The following is a 25,683-nucleotide window of genomic DNA, read 5'->3' on the forward strand; positions in this document are numbered from 1 at the left end:
CTACATTACGGGCAGGAGGGATCCCAGGCCCTCCTGCCCTCGACGCAAACCCCCCTCCCCCCAACGACCGCCCCCCCCAAGAACCCCCGACCGCCCCCCCAGCCGACCCGCGACCCCCTTGGCTGACCCCCACGACACCCCCACCCCCTTCCCCGTACCTTTGTGTAGTTGGCCGGACAGACGGGAGTCAAACTCGCCTGTCCGGCAGGCAGCCAATGACGGAATGAGGTCGGATTGGCCCATCCGTCCCAAAGCTCCGCCTACTGGTGGGGCCTAAGGCGCTTGGGCCAATCAGAATAGGTCCGGGAGCCTTAGGTCTCACCTGGGGGCGGGGCCTGAGGCACATGGGCCCAACCCGACCATGTGCCCAAGGCCCCGCCCCCAGGAGGGACCTAAGGCTCCCGGACCTATTCTGATTGGCCCAGGCGCCTTAGGCCCCACCAGTAGGCAGAGCTTTGGGACGGATGGGCCAATCCGGCCTCATTCCGTCGTTGGCTGCCTGCCGGACAGGCAAGTTTGGCTCCCGTCTGTCCGGCCAACTACACAAAGGTATGGGGAAGGGGGGTGGGGGTGTTGTGGGAGCCGGCCAGGGGGGTCGCGGGTCGGCTGGGGGGGGCGGTCGGAGGTTCTTGGGGGGACGGTCGTTGGGGGGAGGGTGGTTTGCGTTGAGGGCAGGAGGGCCTGGGATCCCTCCTGCCCATAATGTAGTGCGGGGTGGGGGTAGGGGGTCACCGTGGTCAGGAGGGTTTGGGCTCCCTCCTGGCCCGAACAACTAGCGGGGGGGGGGGGGTTGCCAGGCCTAGGAGGACTTGGGCTCCCTCCTGGCCCGATATTGTCGTGGAGTTGGGGAGTCGGCGGGGCAAGAGGGCTTGGGCTCCCTTTTGCCCCGATCGTGTCGGGGAGTCGGGGGGGCAAGAGGGCTTGAGCTCCCTCTTGCCCTGATCGTGTCGGGGGTGCCGTGCTTGGCTGGGGAAAGAGGGCTTGAGCTCCCTCTTGCCCCGATCGTGTCGGGGGTGCCGCGGTAGGCTGGGGCAAGAGGGCTTGAGCTCCCTCTTGCCCCGATCGTGTCGGGGAGTCGGGACCGCCAAGAGGAAGCAGCAGGACACCGGTAGGAGCTTCTACATGATGGGGGGGGGTCGGGAGACTGTGGGGGTGCGAGCAGTCCTTCAGGGTGGGGGTGCGGGTGCAGGTGGGAGTGCGTGCGAGCGGTCCTTCAGGGTGGGGGTGCGGGTGCGTGCGAGCGGTCCTTCGGGGTGGGGGTGCGAGCGGTCCTGCGGGGGAGGGGGGTGAATCGGACGTCGGGGGGGGGCATCAGGCTTTCAGGGTGAGGACAGGACTTCAAGGTGGAGAGGAGAGTCGGGGCGGGTGAAAGGAGAGTTGGGGTGGCCAGAGGAGAGTCGGGGCGGACGAAAGGAGAGTCGGGCAGCATGCGCGGTATACAGGTGTGTGCGGTATATAAAAATTTCTGTACATAAATGTGTGTTTTTCGCGCGCTATACCCGTGTGCGCGGTTTACACGGGTGCGCGTTATCTACGTGAAAATACGGTATATATAAAAAAAACTCTACATAGATGGAGGAAAAATAAACTGTTCCAAAAAAACCCAATACTGAGCCAGAAAACCTTGCAAAAAGTCTCCAATCAGAAAAAAATCAAAGTTGTTCCAACATTTGGCTATGGGCAGCCAATGAGCCGATGCTAGAGCCTGGAAGACAGAGTTGCGGGCATGGAGGTTTTTTTTAGAAGACCGATCACTGCTTTTTGTATACACTGGAGAGAGACATTGTATGTTCTTCATCATGAGACCGTTGAATAGCTCATTGCAGTAATCCATGTGGGAGAGTGCTAAGGCATAAAGTAGTTGGGTGAAGTCAGTCTCCGAAAAATAGTTCCTTATTTTTCAGAGTTGTCTCAGGTAGTAAAATGAGGAAGATACCACCTGAGAGATATGGTTGGAAATCAACAGGTTGCAGTCAAGGAATATTCCTAGGCTGCGCACTTGTACTTATGCAGTTATGGCTGTCGAGTCCCAGTACCGCGAGGGACAGGTGCAGTTACAGTGTTCTTTGCAGATCCAAAGGTATTCCACTTTGGAGACATTTACTTGTAATATGTTGACAGACATCCAGTTTTTGATTTCTGAGAGGCATTTTGGGCAATCTGGGCATCATGGGTTTCTCATAGCAGTAGGTACAGTTGGATGTCATCTGCGAATGAATGAATCTGTATTTGATATTTGCGGGCTATGTCTAGGACAGGTCTAATATAGAGATTAAATAATAGGGAGGATAGCAGAGCCCCCTGTGGAACACTGTATTTGATCAGTTTCAGTTTCGATAGCACATTGTTGAGCAGAACGCTTTGGGATTTGTTATTCCAGAAGGAGGTGAACAATCATAGTGCAATGTCTCGGATTCCAATTTCAGAGAGCCGTTTAATGATGAGAGGTTGGTCAATAGTGTTAAACGCCACACTGAAATCCAGCAGCACCAGAAGGACATCATTACCCTTATCTATGAATTTCCAACAGTCGTCAATGATGTCGAGAAGGATGGTTTCAGTACTGTGGAATTTCCTGAATCACAATTGGAAAGCTGGATTCCCTGTGTGGGTGTAGAAGTTTGCATATTCATTGTTAAGGGTGCAGTTTTATGGAAGCAAAAAGTCTCTGTTAGAAGCAGAGTTAGGAGAACTTTGTAGTCCAGCTTCCAGCATGAGCTTCAGAGAGACAAGTGGAGTAAATGACTGCTTTCAGAGCCTAGGCAGTCTTTTTGAGGAAGGGGGACAGAGAGAGAGCCATCTTGGGGCTTGAAATATAGAGGATATGCAAGAGTTTGAAAGGAAGTGACAAGAATGCAATACTGAATTGCAATGCACTTTTTAAAACAAAATTTACTACAGATTAAAACAATTCACAGAGAATGTTATCATACTTGATTTGATTAGAAGCAAAGTCTCTGTTAGAAGCAGAGTTAGGCGAATTTTGAAGTGCAGCTTCCAGCGTGAGCTCCAGAGAGACAGGTGGAGTAAATGACTGCTTTCGGAGCCTAAGCAGTCTTTTTTAGGAATTGTCAACAAATGGTCCTGTCCTGTTTCCCTAACTCAAATCCTACCCCAGCTGCTGCTTGTTGTTCATGCAGAATGAACTGCAGTTAGAAGAGCAGGACTAGTTAAAACAATCTCTTGATGGCACAGAATAAGGTTAATAAATTTAATCAGTAAATCGGTACCAAAAAAAAAATCCACATGGAATGCTATTCTCTAAGGCCCCCTTTTATCAAGCCACATTAGGGTTTTTTTATTGCTGGCCGCTGAGATAAAAGCTCCGATGCTCTTAAGAAGTTTGTGAGCGTCGGAGCTTTTACTGCAAAGGCTGTTGATAAAAATCCCTAATACAGCTTGATAAAGGTGGCCTAAATGTTGCTCCAAGTTGCACATCATTTGTAGAATAACACTTAGGGGTCTTTTTATTAAGGCACACTAACTGATTTAGCACACGCTAAGGATTAGCGTGCACTAAATGCTAAGGTGCCCATTATATTCTATGGGCACCTTAGCATTTAGCGCGTGCTAAATCGGTTAGTGCACCTTAATAAAAGGACCTCTTATAGCTGATTTCCATGCCAAACATTGGTCATGAGGATTTATACCAGTTGAAACCTGGTATAAATCCTGGTGCATATCCCTGGTATTCATATGTAGTGAATGTTCTGACCCGCCCATGCCTCGCCCCTGACCACTCCCCCTTTTGAGTTGCATGCTAACAAATTTGCACATAGAGCTTTATAAAATATAACTTAGCAAGATGAGTGCACAAATCCAAATTGTTGCCAGGTAACACCAGTAATTGATTGTTAGCATCCAATTATTGGCTCATTTAGTTGTTCATGCATCTCAGAATAGTATATACATTTGTGCACCATTTATGGAATCTGGGAGAATGTTAAAAAAAAATTATTAAAACAAAAGTGCAAAACAAACAAAAAAAATTCAAAATATGAAAAAAAAGAAAAAAAAAGGCTCAGACAATGAGCTAAAAATGTTTGTCCTGTGCTTATCCCTATTGGCTTGGCAATACTGTACCACAAAGGATTTTGCTCTGCTATTAAATCACAGAAACACACATGAAAGAGCAGAGCAGAAAAGACCTGGCACCTACCAAAATTGGGAAACAACTTCAAAGTCAATGTATCTCAAGATAGAAAAAGGCTTGTATTGTGTAGGTGGGAGAGAGAATGTAAAACACCAGCACACCGGGGAAAAGGCATTTCTTTCTAGTGGTTGAAAGGTTTAGCCATAAGCTGAAAAGAATGCGCACTCTTCAGCTGCATGGCACGTTCAGCACCTAGGGTGTACTCCGTCAAACCTGAAGACTTTTCAGAAAGCTTTGCTCATTTTACATCTTTCTTTAGTGCTGAAACCAGAATGGACTCTGGTTGATATTAAGCCGGGGTGAAATAGACCTGAGTTTTCAGTGCCGGGCCTAATTCTGAATATTTTGGAGTATCGCAGCTGCCAAAAGCCATCCAAGTCCAGCCAGTGTTCAGTGCCAATGCCTGAATAACTTAGCGTAGCTTTTTATGTGGTTCTGCTTGCCAAGTTAATTATCTGGGCTTTCACGGCCCCTTTTCTTTGGAATAATCTCCCATTGTCTGTTCGATCAGAATCCTCTTTTAAGAATTTTAAGACTAACCTTAAGACTTACTTTTTTACTCAAGCATTTCTGGAATGACATCTTGCCTTCTGAGGGTTAGATGAGCAGTCCTTTTTTGGGTTAATAAGATGTTTGATTATCAAGTTTCAAGTTTATTCGATTATTTGATTAAACGCTTATCATGAAATACTAAGCGTTGTACAATAATAATTGAGTATGGGAACATTAACTGGAGTATGGGAAGACAAACAATTTTTAACATACTTAACTTTTTTTTTTTTTTTAAACTAAACTATAAAGACACAATAGGAAGGGGGGGAGAACTACAATATTTATTAAGAAAAGGTACAAAAAAAGGAAAGTACATTGAGACGGGGAGAAGTTGAGAGTTGCTGGACTTGAATCGAGTAGTCAGTTGAAGGCATCTTTAAAAAAAACACAACATTTTAAACTATTTTTAAATTTCTGTAAGTTGGGTTCAGATCTTATATATATGGGAAGAGAATTCCAGATTGTGGGGGGCAGTTACTGGAAAGGTTGTAGTACGTCGAGTGCCTATTATTCTTAGAGATGGAATGTTAAGAGTATGCTGAGAAGTGGATCTTAGGGCTCTCGTGTGTGATTGTGGCTTTCCTGTAAATAATGGCATTCCTTTCTAATTTTAATGTATAATTTTATATAAGGTAAATCGCTTTGTGCTTAAAAAGCGATACAGCAAATTTTAATAAACATGAACACTGCATTGCATATCAGCCAGTGCCCAGATAAATTCTGGGTCCATCCCAACTCAACTCCCAAACCATCCCGGCACTAACTGGCGAGTGCCATGATATTCAAAAGCACTCTCCAGCTAAGTGCCACTGAATCTCTGCTCCTGACTTACTCAGTGCTCATAGACTCTTCTGCTTGGTTACAGAGTGGAATAGCTATCCCCATTATTTCCAGCTTTGCATAGCTGGGCCTGTTATTCAGCTGGTGGTGAACAGTGTTTTGCTGGCTGCTGCTGGCACTATCTCTGGAAATTCAATGTTGGACCATGTCCTGGTTTTGGCATTGAATTTCTGGGTATTACATTACATTATATTAGTGATTTCTATTCCGCCATTACCTTGCGGTTCAAGGCAGATTACATAAGATTTACCAGGAGGTTACAAGAATTGTAACTTTACATAAAATTGTCATAGGTTACAAGAATTGTAGCTTTACATGAGAATTGTCATAGGGATTACAAATGGATTACCTAAGTAATTGTCGGGAACTTGAGGTGATACATGTTCGGTGGTTAAAAACTTTTTAGATTTGAAAGGGGTTAGAGAGTGAGGTGGTGGAGTTTGGGAAGGAACTGTATGGGTATGTGGAGCCAGCGAAAACATGGCTGATTAAGTGCGATATTCAGTCTTTAACCAGCTATGGCAAACTGCATAAAGATTGGACTAACTTTTATATGGTCCTATTTAAGTGGTTACCTTATCCAGTTAAGTATGGAGTAATGGCACATAACCAGCCCCCAGAAGACTCCCCAAATAGTCAATTTTGGGTAAGGCACAAACTGGACATTTTCAGGAACACTATGGCTCGGATTCTGTAACTGCCGTCATTGGCGGCCACCGATCACGTGTCAATCATCTGGCGGCACGGGTTACAGAATCGCACCTCAGGCAAAGGTAAGTGCCAGAAATGTAGGCCATGGTTTTCCAGGCCTACATTTCCAGCACCTACCTTTGATAAGAATTGTGCCTCTTTAGGTACTTTCCAGCGTTAGCCACACCTACAGTGGCGTTAGGCACCAGTAAGCGCCTACGGAGGTGCAGTTCCATCACCACTATTATAGGCGCCAGTAGATGCCTTGAAAATCAGTGAAAAATGTCATTTAAATGGCATTTTCACTGAACTTGGTCGTCTAAAAAACGGCACCATTTAGATAATCCAGGACTATTTGGTTAAGTGCCACTGAATATGACTGGTTAGCCCTAAACAAGCGGTTTAGCCAGGAGCCATTTCTGGCGGGTTAAATCACTTTGAATATCAGCCCCCATCTTTTCTATGTATCTTCTTTGTACTTTGCTGCAGTGTATTGCTCTTAGGCTGCCAATCTGTCACAAGCTAAGCCTAGGAGTAGCACAATGGTGCTGTCATGTGTCATGGTGTTGCTGGCTGTGACTGCATCATTTTTTTCCATACCATTCAGATTTTAATCATAGCTACTGACACTTGTTAGCTCAGCTGGGTGTCATCGACAGAGAAATACCACTTGTGATATCCCTTCCTCTGAAGTGAATCGTTGTATATATACCTTACTACAACAAGTTTCCACTTTCTGCAAGAATGGAATTTTAGAATGTACATTTCTTGGAACAGCATCTTAAACTACAGACTTCCTTAGTGGCAGCTGACAGAAAAAAGAAACACCATGTGGTACGGGAGAATAGGCTATCATAATAAATCTCTATGGATTTTAGGGCTGTGAATGCTTTGAAGTTTATAGAATTTCTTTCAGAAATAAAGAAACCTTTACAATCAAGATATATACTGGTCACTATTCTTGCATTTTGTTTTCTCTTTCCCTTTCATGTCAACCATAGGCATAGAATGACAGAAAATTAGGTTTAGGTAGTTTTAAATAATTTAAGAATAAGAACATGACTTCACACTATAAACTGTAATTACAATGGGCCTGTTCTGCCCCCATATTCAGGGGAGCAGGCTGTTTGTGTTGAAGTGTATGTTTGATATTGCTTTATTACTGTCAATGGCAGTTTTCTGATATTGTGCCTTTAAGAATGAGTCTTCCAGTTCCCCCTGTGTATTATGGGACTTTTTCTAGTGGCTGCTGATCTTCTAGCACAGTGTTTCTCAACTTCTTCTAATTATGACCGGGATAGCCATGCAAATGATTACTCGCAATTGGAAGAATTGGGATCGCCTTAGTTTTCCTTTCTGGTGGGCAAGCTTATGCTTAACTTATAAGTATGAGAAAATGAATGCTGACTTGCTGGGGCTTAATAAGATATTCAAATTGGTTTGGGGTCCATTGACATCTTTTGTAGATTTGTTATAGTTGCCCTTTATTTTTATCTTTATTTTCCATTGTATTGCACCCACACGTCCAGGGGGTGGGATCGGGAAGGGGGAGTATATCTTTAGTTTTGGTATTATTTCTGATGGTAATGATGGATGGGGAAGAAATTTATATTTTTTGTATAGGTTCTGATTGTTTATAAGTGTTTATTTGATTATTATTTGTATATAAATTGTATTGCACTTTTTTGGCATTAAAAACTAAATTAAAAAAAAAAAAAACTTCTTCAAGCCAAGTACCCCCTATATCTAACAAATATCAACCGAGTACCCCCGCCCAAACTCTGTCCCAGATCCCACCCCCATAATAGTACTAATTGTAATTTCTTCCATTCATTTTTCATATACACACAATATAATCTTATTTATACATAATGGTAACCATGAAATTAAAAAAGCATAAAGCACATTGTACGCAGAGAAAATGTTAATTATGATTGTCAGGGGTCGTTGGGGGAGAGCCGTGGCAGCGGTGTTTTTTTTTTTTATTTAAATGGACAGATATTTTGCTTGTGTAATACATACAAAATATCTGTGCCATTAGAAAAAAAAGAAAAAAAAATCCCAAGCAATCGGGTTTTAGGATCGGTAAAAACCGATGCTAAATAGTCAAGCAATGCAAGTGAATCAATCGCTTGACTATTTTGCATACGGTTTTACTAATTTGCATGGCCGGATCGGAAAATGGGCGATCGAGGGGAGAAACACGCAGGGGGGCCATTTTGTGAATTGGATCGGTTAGCAGCGATCGCTGACTTTAGTGAATCTAGCCCATAGTGCCTTAAATTGTGCAGTGTGCACACATCTGACCTGAATGCACAGCTTAATTGTTTAACAAGATCAATTGGTGCTGATAATTGACAATTAAACTCCTCATAATTGAAGCTAGTAGCATTGTATAAAGTGCACAAATCTGAAAAGGGGTTGTAGCCAGGGGAGTAGCATGAGTGGATCATGGGCATTCCTAAAAGTTAAGCGATTGATAAAAGGTATGGAAAACCTTTCATACACGAAGAGACTGGAGAAACTGGGGCTCTTTTCCCTGGAAAAGAGGAGGATTAGAGGGGATATGATAGAGACTTACAAGATCATGAAGGGCATAGAGAAAGTGGAGAGGGACAGATTCTTCAAACTTTCAAAAACTACGAGAACGAGAGGGCATTTGGAAAAGCTGAAAGGGGACAGATTCAAAACCAATGCTAGGAAGTTTTTCTTCACCCAGTGGGTGGTGGGCATGAATGAGCTTCCAAAGGGCGTAATAGGACAGAGTACAGTAATAGGGTTCAAGAAGGGATTGGACAATTTTCTCAAGGAAAAGGGGATAGAGGGGTATAGATAGAGGACTACTACACAGGTCCTAGACCTGTTGGGCCGCCACGCGAGCGGACTGCTGGGCACGATGGACCTCTGGTCTGACCTAGCACAGGCACTTCTTATGTTCTTATGTTCTTAATATAGAATATACCCAGTCCGTAAACAACTTAGGTGCAGGTATTTAGGCCTGATTTTCTTTGACCTAAATGGGTGTGCCTAAATGTTAGTGATTCATAGGCTGCTAAGCATAATTCTATATGTGGTGCGTTCTTTTTATAGAATTACGCTAAGCACCATTCTAGTCAGCGCCTATTTTTCTTCTGCTATAAATAGAATCAAGCCCTGAATCCATATGTTCATATGCATTGTTTAGATAGGTAGCAGCACTGAATGTAAGGGCTCTGTCCATTTAATTTTGTCCTGCATTTCATCAGGATAACTTTCCATTTAGCAGCTAAATATCCTTACTAAAAGCAATTCTATAGCTGAATGCCCACTGCAGTGAAGCTGTTTATGCTGCTACTCATCACTCACATGTCCCCTGAGGAAGGCGTTCTCATACCCCGAAACAGAGATCCTTGTTGACTATATTTGGTGAATAAAGATTATATTACCGGTTGAAAAGACACCACCCTTGCCTTTTTTGTTTAACTGTTCTTCCCTGAAGGCGAGGCATTCTTCTGTTTGTTCGCTTAATATAAGGAATAACAGCACTTTAGCAAAACAACTAAGGGTGTGTGTAAGTGGCATAGCTAGTAAATGCAAGGAGGTATATAAATGGGTGGAGCATGGGAAGGGCTAATACTTACATAAGTGGAGGGCATAATCAAAAGACACGTATGGCGCTGGTCGCCCAAATTTGACAGCGGCAAAATGTCTATTCTTGAAAAGTACATCCAAAATATATATACAGTATTTTTAAAATCATCTACTTCCTGACCAGTAGTACATCCATCTTTATACCACATTCTCATCTCAAAAATCGTCCAAGTCCCAAATGCTCAGAACAAGACCTTTTGGACGTGGGACGGGCCAGCAAAATGATAGACTGGCCACCCAGACCTGGCAACACAGCAATGGGGCACCTTATAGGGCACTGCTGTGAACTTCACAAAAAGGGTGCCACATAAACATCTCACCAGAACTCCCCTGCAGATCATGTTGAGCCCCTCATAACACCCCCAAAACCCACTATACCCACCCCAATAGCCCTTATGGCTTCAGGTGCCACCTATAATGCAGTACAGTAGGGTTTGGGGGTTTTGGTGGGTGCACATGTTCCACCATGAATGTAGTGGTTAGAGTGGCTTATGGGCCTGAATCCTCCTTTCTATGGTTCAGTTGCCCACTCCCCAGACTACTTAAGCCATCTCTGTGCAGCTCTACTAGGCTTTCCTATGCCAAGTGCTGATGTTCTGGAGGCAGATATGTATATTTTTATTCTGAACTTTGTGGGGGTGCGATGAACTCAGTGAATACGGCGGGGCGGGGGGTGGGGGGGGAGGGAAGGGGGGTGTCTTTATCCCTGCAGTGGTTATCTTGAACTTTGGATACCTTTTGGGTACTTATACCTGGTTTTAGATCGCCTAAGTCACAACGTATAAGTTCCATCTAGGCAGCCTCATCAAACTTTTGATTATCTCTGCAGTACAACTAAGTTTAGGCCATCCCTCCCTACCCACTCCTCCAAAAATGCCCCTTTCAGCTCTGGGTGCACAACAGGCCTAAAAGTCTCTGCATATGTCTAAAAACCCATTTCAATTATCAGCACTTGGTCAACCTCGGCAGGTTTTTAGATGTATTTTTTGTTTCAATTATGAGCCCCATAGCTTACAGAATATTGTTAGTTACTTGCCCCCTTGCCACATTTAGGGGCCCTATCACTACACTGTAGCAAAAAGTGGCCTTTGTCCATACTTATATGTTATTCTTGCTTGCTAAGGCCACTTTTTACCATGTAGAAAAAAATGGCCTATTGGCTTGTTAGCTAATTTAGTTGTGTGTGCATCTCAGGATAGTGCACAAGTGTGCATGTGGAAATTTGCATACCATTTATTGAATCTAGGGGATAATGTGTACAACACTGCATATGCCTAGCAAAGTATTTTTTGTGCATAAAGCCATTTTAAGCAGAAAATGTTGCATGCTTAGTTGCTTTTATAGAATACTAGCATATGTCTGCATTTATATGAATAACATTAGATGTGAGCACTTATGCCAACCAAATGGCTAGTGTAAATGCTCACACCTAACTGTGGATAGTTAGGTTCATACATTTATTTATTTAATTAGTTTTCTATCCCGTTCTCCCCAAAGAGCTGAGAACTAAAGGTATGCAAATATTATATAACCCATGTGGGTAACTGTTAGACATGCCCCTCATAGGTCCACGCCCCCTTGCAGTTCCATGCTGTGGAATTTGCACACGGGTGCATTCTAGGATGCACCAGAGAGAGGCCTGGGGCTCTGATTGGCTTAGGTTGTTTAAGGTTCCTCCTATGAGTGGGGCCTTATGCATCCAGGGAGGGGCCTAAGGCTCTGATTGGCCCAGATTGTTTAAGGTAAGGGGAGAGGGTAGGGATCATCAGAGGCACAGGGGGTTGTGTGGTGGCAGGAGAGCGTGGGCAACTCTCCTGCTGCCGAGGGGGATTGGGATGGGGGGGTGTTGGTGGCGGGAGACATTGGGCATCTCTCCTGTAGCCAGATGGGTGTGTTGGTTGGGTGGAAGAGATTGGGTATCTCTCCTGTTGCCAGGGTGGGGGGTGTCGGTTGGCGGCGGGACACATTGGGAATCTCTCCCACTGCCTGGGGGGAGGGGGTCTTTGGGCAGGAGAGATTGGGCATCTCTCCTGCTGCAGGGGAGGTGTATTGGTTGTCAGCGTGAGACACTGGGGATCTCTCCTGCTGTTGTGATGGTGGGAGGGAGTCATTTATTCTGCGTGTGTGCCCATCACTATAACCAGTGAACGGCACATGCGTACTTAGCGAGTCTTCGCTACTCTCCGCCAACCTCATTTGCATGAGCATTTTTTGGCGAATGACATGCTTTATTAAAATCGCTAAATGGCTGCGATAGTAGCCTGTCATTTTTTTTACATGTTTTTTTGAAAATCTAGCTCTAAATTATTTAAAAAGCTTAATTGGCATCAATAACAAGCAATTAGTACCTCATAATTGGCTTAAAATTAATTGGATAGTAGGTACCAACTCAGTTCACAAGTATTTGCAAAGCTTGTTTAGGACATGGCCAGGGCTACCACTTATGCACATAGGCCTGGATTCTCTATACGGCGCCGATATTGGTGGCCACCTGTAAAGTGGCTGCCGATCATGTGTCCATCAAGTGATAATGCTGTTCAGAGAATCATGCCTTTGGGAAAGATAGGTGCCAAAAATGTAGACCAGGGTTTTCCAGGCAAACATATCTGGCGCATATTTTTGTCACGAATCATATAGAAACATATAGAACATATAGAAATAGACGGCAGATAAGGGCCACGGCCCATCCAGTCTGCCCACCGCAATGACCCTTCCCCACCTAACTCAGTGAATAGATCCCACGTATCTATCCCATTTGGCCTTAAAATCAGGCACGCTGCTGGCCTCAGTGACCTGAAGTGGAAGATTATTCCAGCGGTCAACCACTCTCTCATGCCTAAGTAGGTGCTTTAGGCCGCCTAATGCCATGTTCAGAGTTAGCCACACCCACAGTGGCGTTAAGCGGCCTAAAGCACCTACAAAGGTGTGATTCCAGTGCTGATTTTTTAGGCACCAGTAGGCATCTTGGAACTCAGTTAAAAAAAATCGTTTAAATTGCCTTTTCCCCCCCCCCCCCCCTGAGCTTGGGCACCTACCAGCACTTAAAAAATCAGCACCGGTTAGAGAAGCTGGGCCATAACTTACAGAATTTGGATCTCCAATGATCTCAAGAAAATTAACTATACTTCTTAAGATTATAGTTAACTTTCAATGAAATAACATGGATTGTAAAATATATTGTGGTCCATATTGCCCATTTTAATATCAATGAGCTGCTTTGCTCGCAGTGGCATAGCAAGGGGGGGACAGGGGCGGTCTGCCCCGGGCGCCCTCTTAGTAAGGGTGTAGGTACCTATCCTCCTTTCTGCCCCCACCCCCACCCCCACTCCCACTGCTGTATGCGTGCACTACTTCCCTTCCTCCGTACCTCTGTAACATTCCTGGCGCAAGCAGTAACCCCCAATCTACCGTCACGCCAGCGTCGGCTCTACCTCTGATGCCACTTCCTAGACCCATGCCTAGGCAGTGACATCAGAGGAAGAGCCAACGCTAGTGCAACAGCAGCTTGGGGGTTGCTGCTCATGCCAGGAACGTTGCAGAGGTTTGAAAGAAGGAAAGTGACATGCGCATGGCAGGAGGGGGCAGGGAAGGAGCGTGTGAAGGAGGGGCAGAGAAGAGGATGGAGGAGAGGATGGAGGAGAGGCGCCACCCCCGGGTGTCTCTCACCCCTGCTATGCCACTGTTTGCCCACATTGAAATGCAGCACAGCTTACTAATGTTTCATTTGGGTTGTACTGAGTTTGTTTTGCATTACTGGCTATGTTTGTGTGAATGTTGGCAATATCGCAAAATATCATAGTTTTAAAATGTATTACATTCCTAATTGACTGAATTATGATAGCTTGGTTAAAGAGCTCCCTAAGAGTCTATTCATTTTTATTTTTTTTTTTAGTTTCAAGGATGTGTTCTCAATAGTTCCCCCTTTTTTTTTAAATCCTTATAGCATACTGTAAGTCATAAATCAAAAAGTATCTGTAACTTTGTTTTGTGATTGTTCTCTGGGACATTCAGAGCCAGATATTCAAAAGGTGCTTGGTGCCTCAGTTTAGAGGCCTTAGTTAGATTCGTAATTTAGGATCCTTTATTCAGACAGTTTTAGGCATTGAAAAATTAGACTGAACAAAGGGGTTGAAATTAAACGTAACACTCCTAAAACTGAAGCACCTTAGATTGAGGTTGAGGTATTGGATTACCTTAATCTGATATATCTGTTGGAAGCCCACTGTTTGCAACTTCGCTCCACTGATCTGCCCCATCTCCTTTTTTAGACATTGTAAATATAAGTTTTCTGTAAATTATGGTATACTTAAGTTTAAATTTATGCTCCTTCCAACCAGTGTATTTAGGTGCTAAACCTGAGAAAATTGTAAGAGTCAGATATAAGCATCTAGATCTTTTGAATGTCGAGTTCTGTGCTCTCTAGTTTTACTGAGTACCAGTACTCTGTCTCCTGCTATCATCAATATATGGACAAATTACTACTATTCACATATTTATCTTGTTTGTTTTCATCTAGGAGAGAAGCCCTACAAGTGTACCTGGGAGGGCTGCACCTGGAAGTTTGCTCGTTCAGATGAACTGACAAGGCATTACCGCAAGCACACGGGTGTGAAACCGTTCAAGTGTGCGGACTGTGACCGCAGCTTCTCCCGCTCAGATCATTTGGCGCTTCATCGCCGGAGGCACATGCTAGTTTGAAGCTGTAGCTCCACAACACAAGCATAAGAGCTGGATCTCTTAGCCAACATCAAATTCAGCAGGGCTGAACCCCACTCTACAGTGTTCATAGGAATGGACATTCCAGAGTGTCCAAAACAGATAAAAGACAGGAAGTGCCACTCCTCTCCTTTCTGTCTGAAACAAAGTCTCAAGCAGGGCTATACCTGCACATAGGCCTCTGAAATAGAAACTTTAATGCCTAAAGCACAGGCTTTAGTTTCCATTTTGCACCTGTAAACAGTTTGTATAATGGATGTTTCCTCTGCAGTTGGATGTACCTTCCTCAGGAGCTGTCCCACACTTGAAGATCTATTACCACAACTATTTTGGAGGATTGCCGTCCATTTTATTTTGGTTTGTGCTTTTTGTTTCATGCTTTCTGAAACGTTATCACTCTTTTTTGAGGATCATCTAAGTAACACAGTGAAAAGTCAACCCTGCTTGCTGTGTCAGCAGCGGGATGAAGAAGAAGTGTCTGCTGGAAGAGTTCCATGAGTAGAAAAGGAAAGAGGAGTCAATAGAATATTGCCATGATGTGTCCTCGGGAAACTCAACTTATAATAATCTTCTGTTGGTGTTTTATTTATTGTAGCCTGGAAATGAAGAGAGGGCGGTGTTTCATCTGAAGCATAAGGTTGGTTCTCCAAAACCAACGGCATCGTTCAAAATGTTTTCTGGTTTGTATAGAGAGCTGAGTCACATTTGCCACTTAGTCATAACATGGTAGCTGCCGGCTCTCCTCCTGCATCATTTTGTTACGAGGAATTAGCAAAGTGAACCTTATTTATAAGATATTATATCCCTTGTCATAAAGGCACGGGGGTGTGGCTAGCCAGGCATAACAGTGAATGTACTAATCAAGCAATGGACAACTGGAAATGCTGCACCTCCTGCTGATAAAAGCAATAATTAAGAATATGGCTTTTGTAGTTTAATTGTGTACTCGGTCTGCTCTAAAGGAATTAATATATTTTCCATATCATTCGGGTGCTCTGATTATCTGAAATGGGCCCTAATTCATAGACAAATAAATAGTTACACTTCAAGGTACCCCCTTTCTCTTGCATTATTGCCCTGGTAGATCTATCAGAAAGGTATAGCTCCCCTTTACTGCTAAAGCAGTGACTTTACAGCTAGAAAGTTGTTCCAAGTTTCAGCAGTAGACCCTGTCATCATGCTAACTTTGGGTGTTTAGTATGGGCCAGTAAATTGTGTGTACCTGGAAAGATCATCCGTGTACTAAGTCCACCAGGTTCCCCCCATGAGAACAAGAGGGGGAGGGACAGAGCGCATGAGCAAACTCTCTAACAATATATCTTGCACAAACCGCTCCATAAAATCTCCACAGGGACTTAGCGCCAATCTTCTAGCATGTGGACCGAAAGCAAATTGTTTCATCCGATATATCATCCATAGATTGCTGAGGAAGACCATGTGAATCAAATTACAGCTTAGTCAGTTTCTCAGAGAGGCTTGGTACACTTTTTTATCGGTTACAATGTTTATAGTTTGAAAATAAGGGGCATACAATAAAAGACCCCTTTGCAATATGTTTTACTGACAAGCACCTGGAAGTTCTTAGTTTTGGAGATTGCACAAAAATGAAAATAAAATTAACCTTCATACTGCATTCTCATCATTGTAGAATTTTTAACTGAGATATAGTCTTTTATTTTCTGTAACAGTATTTTTAATGTTCTTAAAAGAACAAAAAACTACAGGCAGAGGCAGGAAATTTAATTGAAATTTATTGATAAGCAGATCCTCCCTGGATCTCTCAGAAGGTTCTATAACTTGAACATGCATTCATATGCATTTTAAAATTGAAATAAAATCAGTAATAGCGTTTGGTATTAGTACAATACCCTCAGTGCACTGTATAACTTTATTCTTATTTAAAGATCTTGACCACACAGAGGTAATAAAATATGGATTTTGCTTTAAAACCATTTACATATGCAAATAGTGACATTTGCATGTGTAGATTGCATACAAGGTTACATGAGGATTTGAGAATGCCATCGTTTACATATATAAAGATACAAGGCTGCAAAGATTTCACATTCTGTAAATGGCACCTAAACGTTGTGCACATACACTGGCAAGCGTAGCCGATGTATGCACACAACTTAATTGATTGGCCTAATCAACACCGATTGGAAATTAACACTTTGTAATTGATGCTAATTGAGGCTAATTAAAAGCTATGTATACAACTCAGATTGTACGATTCTGTAAAAAGTATGTGCCAGTTGCAGTGTATAAATTTGAAGAGGGTTGGGCATTTCTAAAAGTTAGTCGCATAAGAATAAGCCTCTTCTAAAAAACCGCAGCAGTGGTTTTTAGCACAGAGAGCCGCAGTGATTGGCCCACGTTGCTCCCAACACTCATTGAGCTCCTATGAGAACATAAGAATTGCCGCTGCTGGGTCAGACCAGTGGTCCATCGTGCCCAGCAGTCCACTCACGCGGTGGCCCCCAGGTCAAAGACCAGTGCTCTAAATGAGTCCAGCCTCCCTTTCATACGTTCCAGTTTAGCAGGAACTTGTCCAACTTTGTCTTGAATCCCTGGAGCATCGGGAGCAGCGTGGGCCATTCAGCACAGCTCTTGCACTAAAAAAACGCTAGCGCAGTTTCGTAGAAGGGGTGAGTTACGAGTCACACACAAGTGGTATGTGTGATTCTGTTAAAAAAATCTGTACACGACGTAGAATCATACCTAGTGCCGAAGTAGTCGGTACCAATTTTTTAGGCGGGATATATAGAATCAGGCTTTTCTTGAGTAGCTTTTCGGAGCGCATGGTCTCATCTTATGATTTTTAATCCATCCCTTTGCTCTGATCTGAAGGAAGGTTAGCTCCTAAATGCTGGACCAGCAATATATTAAGCTAGTGCAATAAAATGATACATTATACACTATTTTTTTATTTAATGACTTGTATTTCCATTCCACTAAAAGCAACCACCCTACTTTTTTGAGACAACTTTTTTATATTTTATGCCCATTCAGTTCAGTGTCATTTCATAAATAGTAGATGTGCATGAGGAAGTTAAGTTAATGATGAAGAAACATGTATCGTCTCAGACTTATACCTCCTATTAAAACTAATGGTGCATACATCTGATTCAAACAAGTATCAAAGTAGAGAAAACTGAAGGGAAATGAGGAGGAATAAGATTGAAAGAGAAAAATTATTGTGAAACGGATATTTGTACAGAAATTTGTCACATGGCTCCTTCCATGTACATTATGTATAGGGCCTCCTTTCAAAGTGAGAGTCTCCAAAGGCACAAAATGAAAAAAACCATTTTGAAATTAAAGCACAAAATGTTTCAAGGATTGCACTTCAAAAATCAGACTTGTACTTGACGGATCAAAATGAGTGCACGATAGGAATAATTTTAAAACAAGCAGAACTGATCACGAACCCAGCTTTTGCTTTCTGAGCAATCCTCCGAAATGGCAGTTGAGCGATAGCAGTGTCTCTAAAGTTTACCTTTATATCATCTGCCATGTAATTTGGAAAATAACAGCATGTAAACAAGTGAACAAACTCTTAAGTGTCCTCTCTTCAGACTCTGAAGAGAAGCTGCAGATATTCAAAACAATCTGTGAACTTCAGTTCAACCACAATGTAGAACTGTAGACTGTTTGGAAATCAATCTTCCCTCCAGGCCATTTGGACCAAGGAGCCTTCTAAAACAAAGTTATAGGAGCTCTTCTTCCCTAATGGTGACCTATATACAAAGCACTGCACATTTGATGTTTACAAAAAATAGTAAAAGAATAAAATAGTGTGATCTTATTCTTGCTGTTTGGTCCATGAAGTGTATTATAGCAGGCTTTCTATCTCATTTACTGGGAGCAAATGGAAACAGGAAGTCTGTTTGTATAAACATAAGAGATGAGTCTATGCTGCGATAGATTTGAAGGGATGCTGTTTAGGTCATGGTTGTTCAATAGCCAGTGGTTTCTGGAATAAGCCAGCAGTCCTTGAGGAGGGTTTGTTAAACTTTAAATGGTTATTGCATTTTGCTTTTCCGTTCTTTATACTGAGCAGTACGCTCTAGTACTTTGAAAATTAGTTCATTATAGTGGCAGTTTTTACAGAAGCTAAAGATGTCATATTCCTTGTTTTTGAGTTGCAGTTGTTACAATTCTCAGCCAAAAATTAGAATTATTAATTTAGGGGTGCTTTTACTAAGGCACACTAAAGATTTAGGTCCAAATTCTATAAAAGAAGCCTACATAAGAATAGCCTTACTGGGTCAGACCAATGGTCCATCAAGCCAACAGCCCTTTCTCACGGTTGCCCATCCAGGTCACTAGTACCTGTCCAAAACCCAAGGAGCAGCAATAATCCATGCAACCAATCCAGGGTAAGCAGTGGCTTCCACCATGTCTTTCTCAATAACAGACTATGGACTTTTCCTCCAGGAAGTTGTCCAAACCTTTCTTAAAACCAGCTATGCTATCTGCTCTTACCACAACCTCTGACAATGCGTTCCGGACCTTAACTATTCTCTGAGTGAAAAAAAAATGTCGTCCTACTGGTTTTAAAAGTATTTTCATGTAACTTCATCAAGTGTCCCCTAGTCTTTGTCATTTTTGATGGAGTGAAAAATCGATCCACTTGTACCCGTTCTTCTCCACTCAGGATTTTGTGGATTTCAATCATATCTCCTCTCAGCCATCTCTTTTCCAAGCTGAAGAGCCCTAACCGTTTTAGTCTTTCCTCATACGAGAGGAGTTCCATCCCCTTTATCATCTTGGTCGCCTTTCTTTGAACCTTTTCTAAATTTAGATACCTAGCTTGGCGTGCCTAGTTGATCTAAGCGCCTAACTTACCCCTCATTTTTTTTAAGCCACATTAGATTTTTTTTTTTAATCTTTATTGATTTTTAATTTAAAACAGTGTCATACAAATAATCAAGACACACATAGGAATTCTAAAAAGGGGAGGGGGAGTTTAATTATTTAAAAAGCTTAATTAGTGATGATAAGCAATTAACACTTCTTAATTGACTTAAAAATCAATTGGATTATAGGCGGCTACCACTTTCAGGTAGGCGCCAAGTCCAAGGTGCCTACTAGAAAGTAGGCATAGTTAAGGGCAGATTATGGATGTGTTTTATTTATAGGCACCCGTTTTGAACTTAGGCACTGGTATTTAGGCCAAGAAACCCCTGGTATAAATAGGGTGTGCCTAAGGTTCGGAAGCCTACCACTGCCTAAGTCCACTTTAGGTGCCACTAGGTGCTATTCTGTAAATGGTGCTTAACTTAAGATTAACATTCCTGCTTTCCATGGTGCCTATATTTTTGGTGCTGTTTATAGAATCGGGGCCTTAGCATGCACTAAGGACTTAATTCTTTAAATGGTGCCTAAAAAATTGGCACCAAAAAATAGCACTGAGCAGTATTCTATAAACAGCGCTCAAAGTTAGGCTCCACTTACCAAATAGCGCTTGGTGCTGGGAACCTTGACCAACTTTACACCAAATAAAATGTGTTATAATTCTTTGAACCTAAATTAGGTGCAGATCCCCCCTTATTCTATAACTATGCACATAAATTTCTGAAACACTCCTGATACACCCATGACCCCCCTCCCTTCCATTGTTACGCCTGCCTAAATTTACACATACAAATTGTAATTAAAACCAATAAGCACCAATAATGGTTGGTTAAGATCCTAATTGTTAGTGCTAATTGGCTTGATATTCAGATTGGGCGCATGTCCAATTTTGCGCATGCAAATTTAGTGCTTTTTATAGAATTCATGAGTGAATGCTGTACAGCCCGTTGTATACTTTGGGCTGCATTGTACTTAATATACACTAATTCTATAGCGCACACTAAGGGGGAAATTCTATAAGATGTCCCTAAAGTTAGGCACCTAACTCAATTAGTAAATTAGCTTCAATTATGAGCTTTAACAAGCTCGTAACTGGAAAAATGAATTGGGTGATAGGTACCTATCTTCTTAGGCACAATTCTTCAAAAGATAGGTGCATATTGCATGTTGCCTAGCGGCGCCTAACGCCAAAGTAGACGTGTTTAGGGTCGGAGAAGGACTTAGGCATCGCTAGGCGCAATTCTCTAAAGGACTTAGGCGCCTTTAAGGTAGGCATTTGAAACCCTGGCCTACATTATAGGCGCCTACGTTTTAAGTTAGGTACGATTCTATAATAGGCACCTAAGTATGAATGACAAGTGATAGGCACCTATATTATAGATGCCTATCATTTTAGATGCCATGCACAGAATTTCCCCCTAAATCCGTTAGTGCACTTTAGTCAAAGAATCCCCCTTAGTATCTAAAAATGTGGATATGTACCGCACATGTTATTAAAGAAACAGAAAATGACTCTTCAAAGTACAAATACTTGTTGAATACTTGAGATATTGTTTCGGTAATAGATGGTTAGTGTTTGTCCAATTAATGTGATAAGGGCCAAATACATAATTTATTTTCCGCATAATGGATTTCAGATAAAGGAGATTATGATATAAGTCATACCACTGTAAAGGATACGTACTTTAGATGTTATTGATGGTAATTGTGTTTGAACTGTTTGGAAGTTATAAACATTACAGCAAAGTTGATTTAAAATTGTGAGGGGCAATCAAGCAGTGTCTCTGATCAATTATAGCTGCACCTAAAGGGCACAGCTCACACCTGAAATAAATTAACTCCTAAGCGGTAAATGCAGATATGTGGTGCATTTTGTTTCGCATGAGCTTAAGAAATTATCCATCAGTCATTCAATTTATACCAATACAGTATTATTGATTTGTCTAGCTCATAAGAGTCTCTGTTCTTATTGGAGTTGGCTCCTTGTAAATGTTGCAGGCTGTTATAACAGAGAACCCTAACTGAGCCATTCAGTATTTTAGGATTCTCAGGAAACACCCATGAACGAGAGAGCATGTGAAACTTTAAAAACATGAAAGGATTCTTTTTCCCAAAATATGAGAAAATTTGGCCTTAGCACACCATTATACGGGTTTTTCCCCACGCGCTAGGGCTATTTTCCTATAGCCAGAAAATGGCCAACTTTCTATTTTCTCAATTAACAGCCATGCATGAATGCGTTAATGTTGTCATTAGTGTGCGGCCATTAACAAAAATTAATCTGTGAGCATTTACAACCCACACCCCCCCCCCATTTTGTAGGCAGTAAGGGTACATGTGCTCATCCTTCGCTAGTCAATTAGCATGGGGTAATGTAGATGCCCTAAATGATTAGCGCAAAAGCACTCACCCTGTGCCCCAACATATACCCTTCATGTAAAAAGTAAAAAATTAATGAACAAATGTCAAACTTACCACCTGCAGAACATCTGAGTATGTCCCATGATATGCCCTTTTAAGTGGCATTACGGTAGGCATGCATTAGTTTCTAGCGCAACTAAGAAAAAAGGCCCTAAATAAAACTAATTGGCCAAGAATTTTCTGTTTTCTTATAATAAAGAAGAGACAAAAATGTATTGGCACTTAGAAATACTTGTTCAACAGATTAAATATGATATAAAGTTATAAACAGCAAGAATTGTTTCATGGATTCCATGTCCTGTGAATGATGGTTAGAATTGCAAATGTATCCCTGAAAATTTATTCTATGAAAAAAAAATGTAGGGATTCCCACAATGTTTCAAGAACATATTTTGCTAAAACATTTTTCAAGGTCTGTATGCTTTTGAAAATCTGTGAAATATAAAGATACGTTCTTGGTATAAGTTGCCTATATTCCATATCCCCTCAGTTCCAAAAAATATATTTTCAATGTAAGATAATGGATCTGATCAGACCAGCCTTGCTATTTATACCTACAGAAAAGAATCAAGATTGCAAAAAAGCAGCAGTAAAACAGGGAATATGTACATTCTCAAATGATATTTTCATTTTATTAGAAACCAACATGTATTATTCTATATGCCTTTGCCTGCCTTTATAACTGAAAATGTATATATATAAAAAATCTGCTATATTTTTCACAATTTCGTTATCAAGCAATAGTAACTGTGTAATGTACATTTAGCAAGTCATACCCATCCGTACCTTAATTACATATGTTGAATATTGAAAGCTTTCAGTGGTAATGATCTTTTTGATAAGATAACTAAGGATACTGCATCTTTGAAAATATGTAATGAATGTTTTACTGTACTTATAACAGTCTAAATATTCTGTAATATATGTGACAGTGGAAAAAATATTTTGAAACTCTCCGTTTTACACAAGTTGTAAATAGTTTATTGAAATATGTTTAAAAAGCACATTTTGGTCTCCATCCCAAGAAAAACTCAAGGATGCTTTTTAAATCTTAAACCCAGTCAGTGATCTTACTATAGAAACATATTTGTTGCACAATTTTGATGCATGTTCCAAGTGACCACATTGGGGTTGGATGTAGGCAATTAATTTTGCATTCATCTGAACTAGCTCTGAGTCATAGCTCGTTATGAATAAAAATGTGATAAGAGAGTACGTAATATAAACATTTATTTTATGTCATTTGCTGTTCCTCACCCCCTTTGGTTACATTAAAACAGCAGCGGTCTTATATTAATATAAGGACTCTTTTACTAAACTGTGTTAGGTACTAAGGCACACTTAAGGCTGCTTAAAATGGCATACCGCAGGATGCTCTTAGGCATCCCGCAGTAAATGCCTAATTAGAATGTGCTAACCACATACTAAAAATATATATATATATTGAAGGGGCATGTCAGGGGGTAGAGAGTGGGTATTCCTGTGATAATCATGCTAACTGAACATCTGCTTACTAAAGACAAAATTAGTGCATGACCATTAATACAACAAATAGAATATTGGCTGTTTTTCAGCTGTAGTAAAAATGGCCTTAGTGTGCAGGAAAAACCCGCCCGAGACCGCACCAAGGGCACTTTTTGCCACAGCTTAGTACAAGGACTCCGTAGTCAAAGACAGTTATAGGATGTTTTTTTTCTCCTTTTTGTACATCTTTTTTTTATTGATAAACAGTGTGCACATTACAAAAGCCATTTATATAATCATAAACCCTAAAGAACAGCCCGGGCTAACAAGAAAGTCATGTAATTGAAAGATAACAAGAAATAATGGTAGAATAATGTGTCATGCTTGCAGAATAAAAACAGGCATCATCTGAAGCTCAGGAGTTTTAGATGTGTGTGTTTGGGGGGAGGGAGGGACCGAGGCTCTTTAACACTTAAAAAGCTTAAGGTAAGCAGGGTGCTTTCTTATAATGTTCATTTTGCCATGTTCTAATCATGGGAGCGAGGAGCTTTTTCCTCTTTTTCTTATCTCATTTTTTCTTCTTAGCTATGCAGCAATATCTTTTTCGCAGTTTATGGCCATTACAGTAGTTAAGATGCTTTGTTGAATATGTTGGTTGCCTGTTTTTATTCTGCAAGCATGCTCTGATAAGAATCTGAACAAGTTTTCTTTAAAGTTGGTTAAATATCCGGCTTCACTTACCTCTTAAACAGATATTAGAAACTAACGCTGTCTTTTACAAAACCATGGTAGAGGTTTCTACCGCAGGCCAGCAAGGTAAATGCTCTGATTCTCATAGAATTCCTATGAACGTCGGAGCATTTACCTCACCAATCCATGGTAGAAACCTCTACTGTGGCTTTGTAAAAGGGGGCCTAAAATAGGTGCTCACGCAATTCTGTTAGCAGGGGGATTGAACTAATTGCTATTTTATGTGTCAAAATTCTGAGCTAAGAGATCTCCATGGCTGCAAAATGTGCCTCCTTTATAGGATTCTAATAAGGATACCATGCTAGGTAGCACAGAATAGTTGAATGCCTCCTTCTGGTGCTTATAGGATAGTCATAGGCTATTACACAGCAATACAACTTCAGTGTATGCAGAGTGTGATCCTGAGCCCATTAATCAAAAACATAAACACCCCAATATTCAGACCATGGGAGATTGCCAGCAATCTCCCGTGGTTCACGGTGATACCAGAAATTCAATGCCAATGCCATATCTGGCGACTGGCATTGAATTTACAATCTATCTTTGGCCAGCTGAGACAACCGGCTAGACCAGTATTCGTTGGCTCTTAACTCTTAATAACCAAAGATAGACAACCCTTTTAGGCGACTCTATCTGGCCACCAAATATTGACGATGACATAACCGATCACCGGTCAATCCACTTAGCCAGATAGTCAGCAGGAGATAGCCAGCTACTGAATATTGTGCTGAAGGGGGCCTATTTACATTGCTGTGTTAAATACATACTTACAGCACTATCTTAACAGTTATTGTAAACATTCACCATTCTAACCACCATTCTAACTGCTGAGGGGCGCTCAGAGATTTTGCAGTTACTATTGGAAATTGGCATATAGTTCCTGCAAAATCTTACCACACAAGTGGCCAAGGTAAATAAAGTTAATCCATAAATATGCAATACACAGGGAAGATACAAAATATCATATATTTCACCACATGGCTGTAGATTGGGACCATCACCAACAAAAAAGTTCTTGCCGTGAATACATTTTCAAAACATCTCAGGCTTCTTCAGGTGTGACATCTGAAGAAAGTATGACAAAGTCACAGTTGACGAAGAAATGTGTGATGTGTCGAAAGCTTGGACATCTTTTGCTGCTCCTCTACAAGGTATAGGTAGCCCTCGTTGTAAGGAGCTTAGGGTACAATGATTTTAATGTGATACCCATCATCCAAATTTACACATTTGTTTCCTAGACCTAGAGTCTCTCAGTGTTGCAAGCTGATAAATGTGGAGCTCCGTGAGACAAATTCAGCAATGGAAAGCAGCACATTAATATAAAAATGAGCCAACATGAATAACAGTAAACCTCACATTCAGCAGTATTCTTTTGAAAGTTATCACATCGCAAGGACTGTAGTTAATATTTCTCTGGATGCATGCCTTGACGTGTTCCTCTTCAGAGAAAAAAGAATAATGTAATGCTTTCAAACATGTCAATGTTTTTTGTAGCACTAAGACTTCCAGTTATTTTTGATGAAAATAGGACATTGGACCTTCGTCCTAGAATGTATGTCCCATTTATAATATTGTTCCCATATAGCAATTGGTTTCAAGTTATAACT

The 25,683-nt window shown here is 41.5% G+C and overlaps 1 protein-coding gene across 4 annotated transcripts in view; it reads left to right on the forward strand.

The window, feature by feature from the left end:
• Positions 1–15,634, forward strand: part of KLF12 (Kruppel like factor 12) — a 568,201-nt gene extending 552,567 nt beyond the window's left edge. For all 4 annotated transcript variants that reach the window (XM_033949555.1, XM_033949554.1, XM_033949556.1 and 1 more), the window contains one exon: positions 14,382–15,634. In XM_033949555.1, coding sequence (XP_033805446.1) covers positions 14,382–14,563 — 182 coding nt within the window. In that variant the 3' untranslated portion in view covers positions 14,564–15,634. The remainder of the gene's footprint in view (positions 1–14,381) is intronic.
• Positions 15,635–25,683: the final 10,049 nt, after the last annotated feature.

This window comes from Geotrypetes seraphini, chromosome 6 (assembly GCF_902459505.1).
Source record: "Geotrypetes seraphini chromosome 6, aGeoSer1.1, whole genome shotgun sequence".
NCBI classification, from domain to species: domain Eukaryota; kingdom Metazoa; phylum Chordata; class Amphibia; order Gymnophiona; family Dermophiidae; genus Geotrypetes; species Geotrypetes seraphini.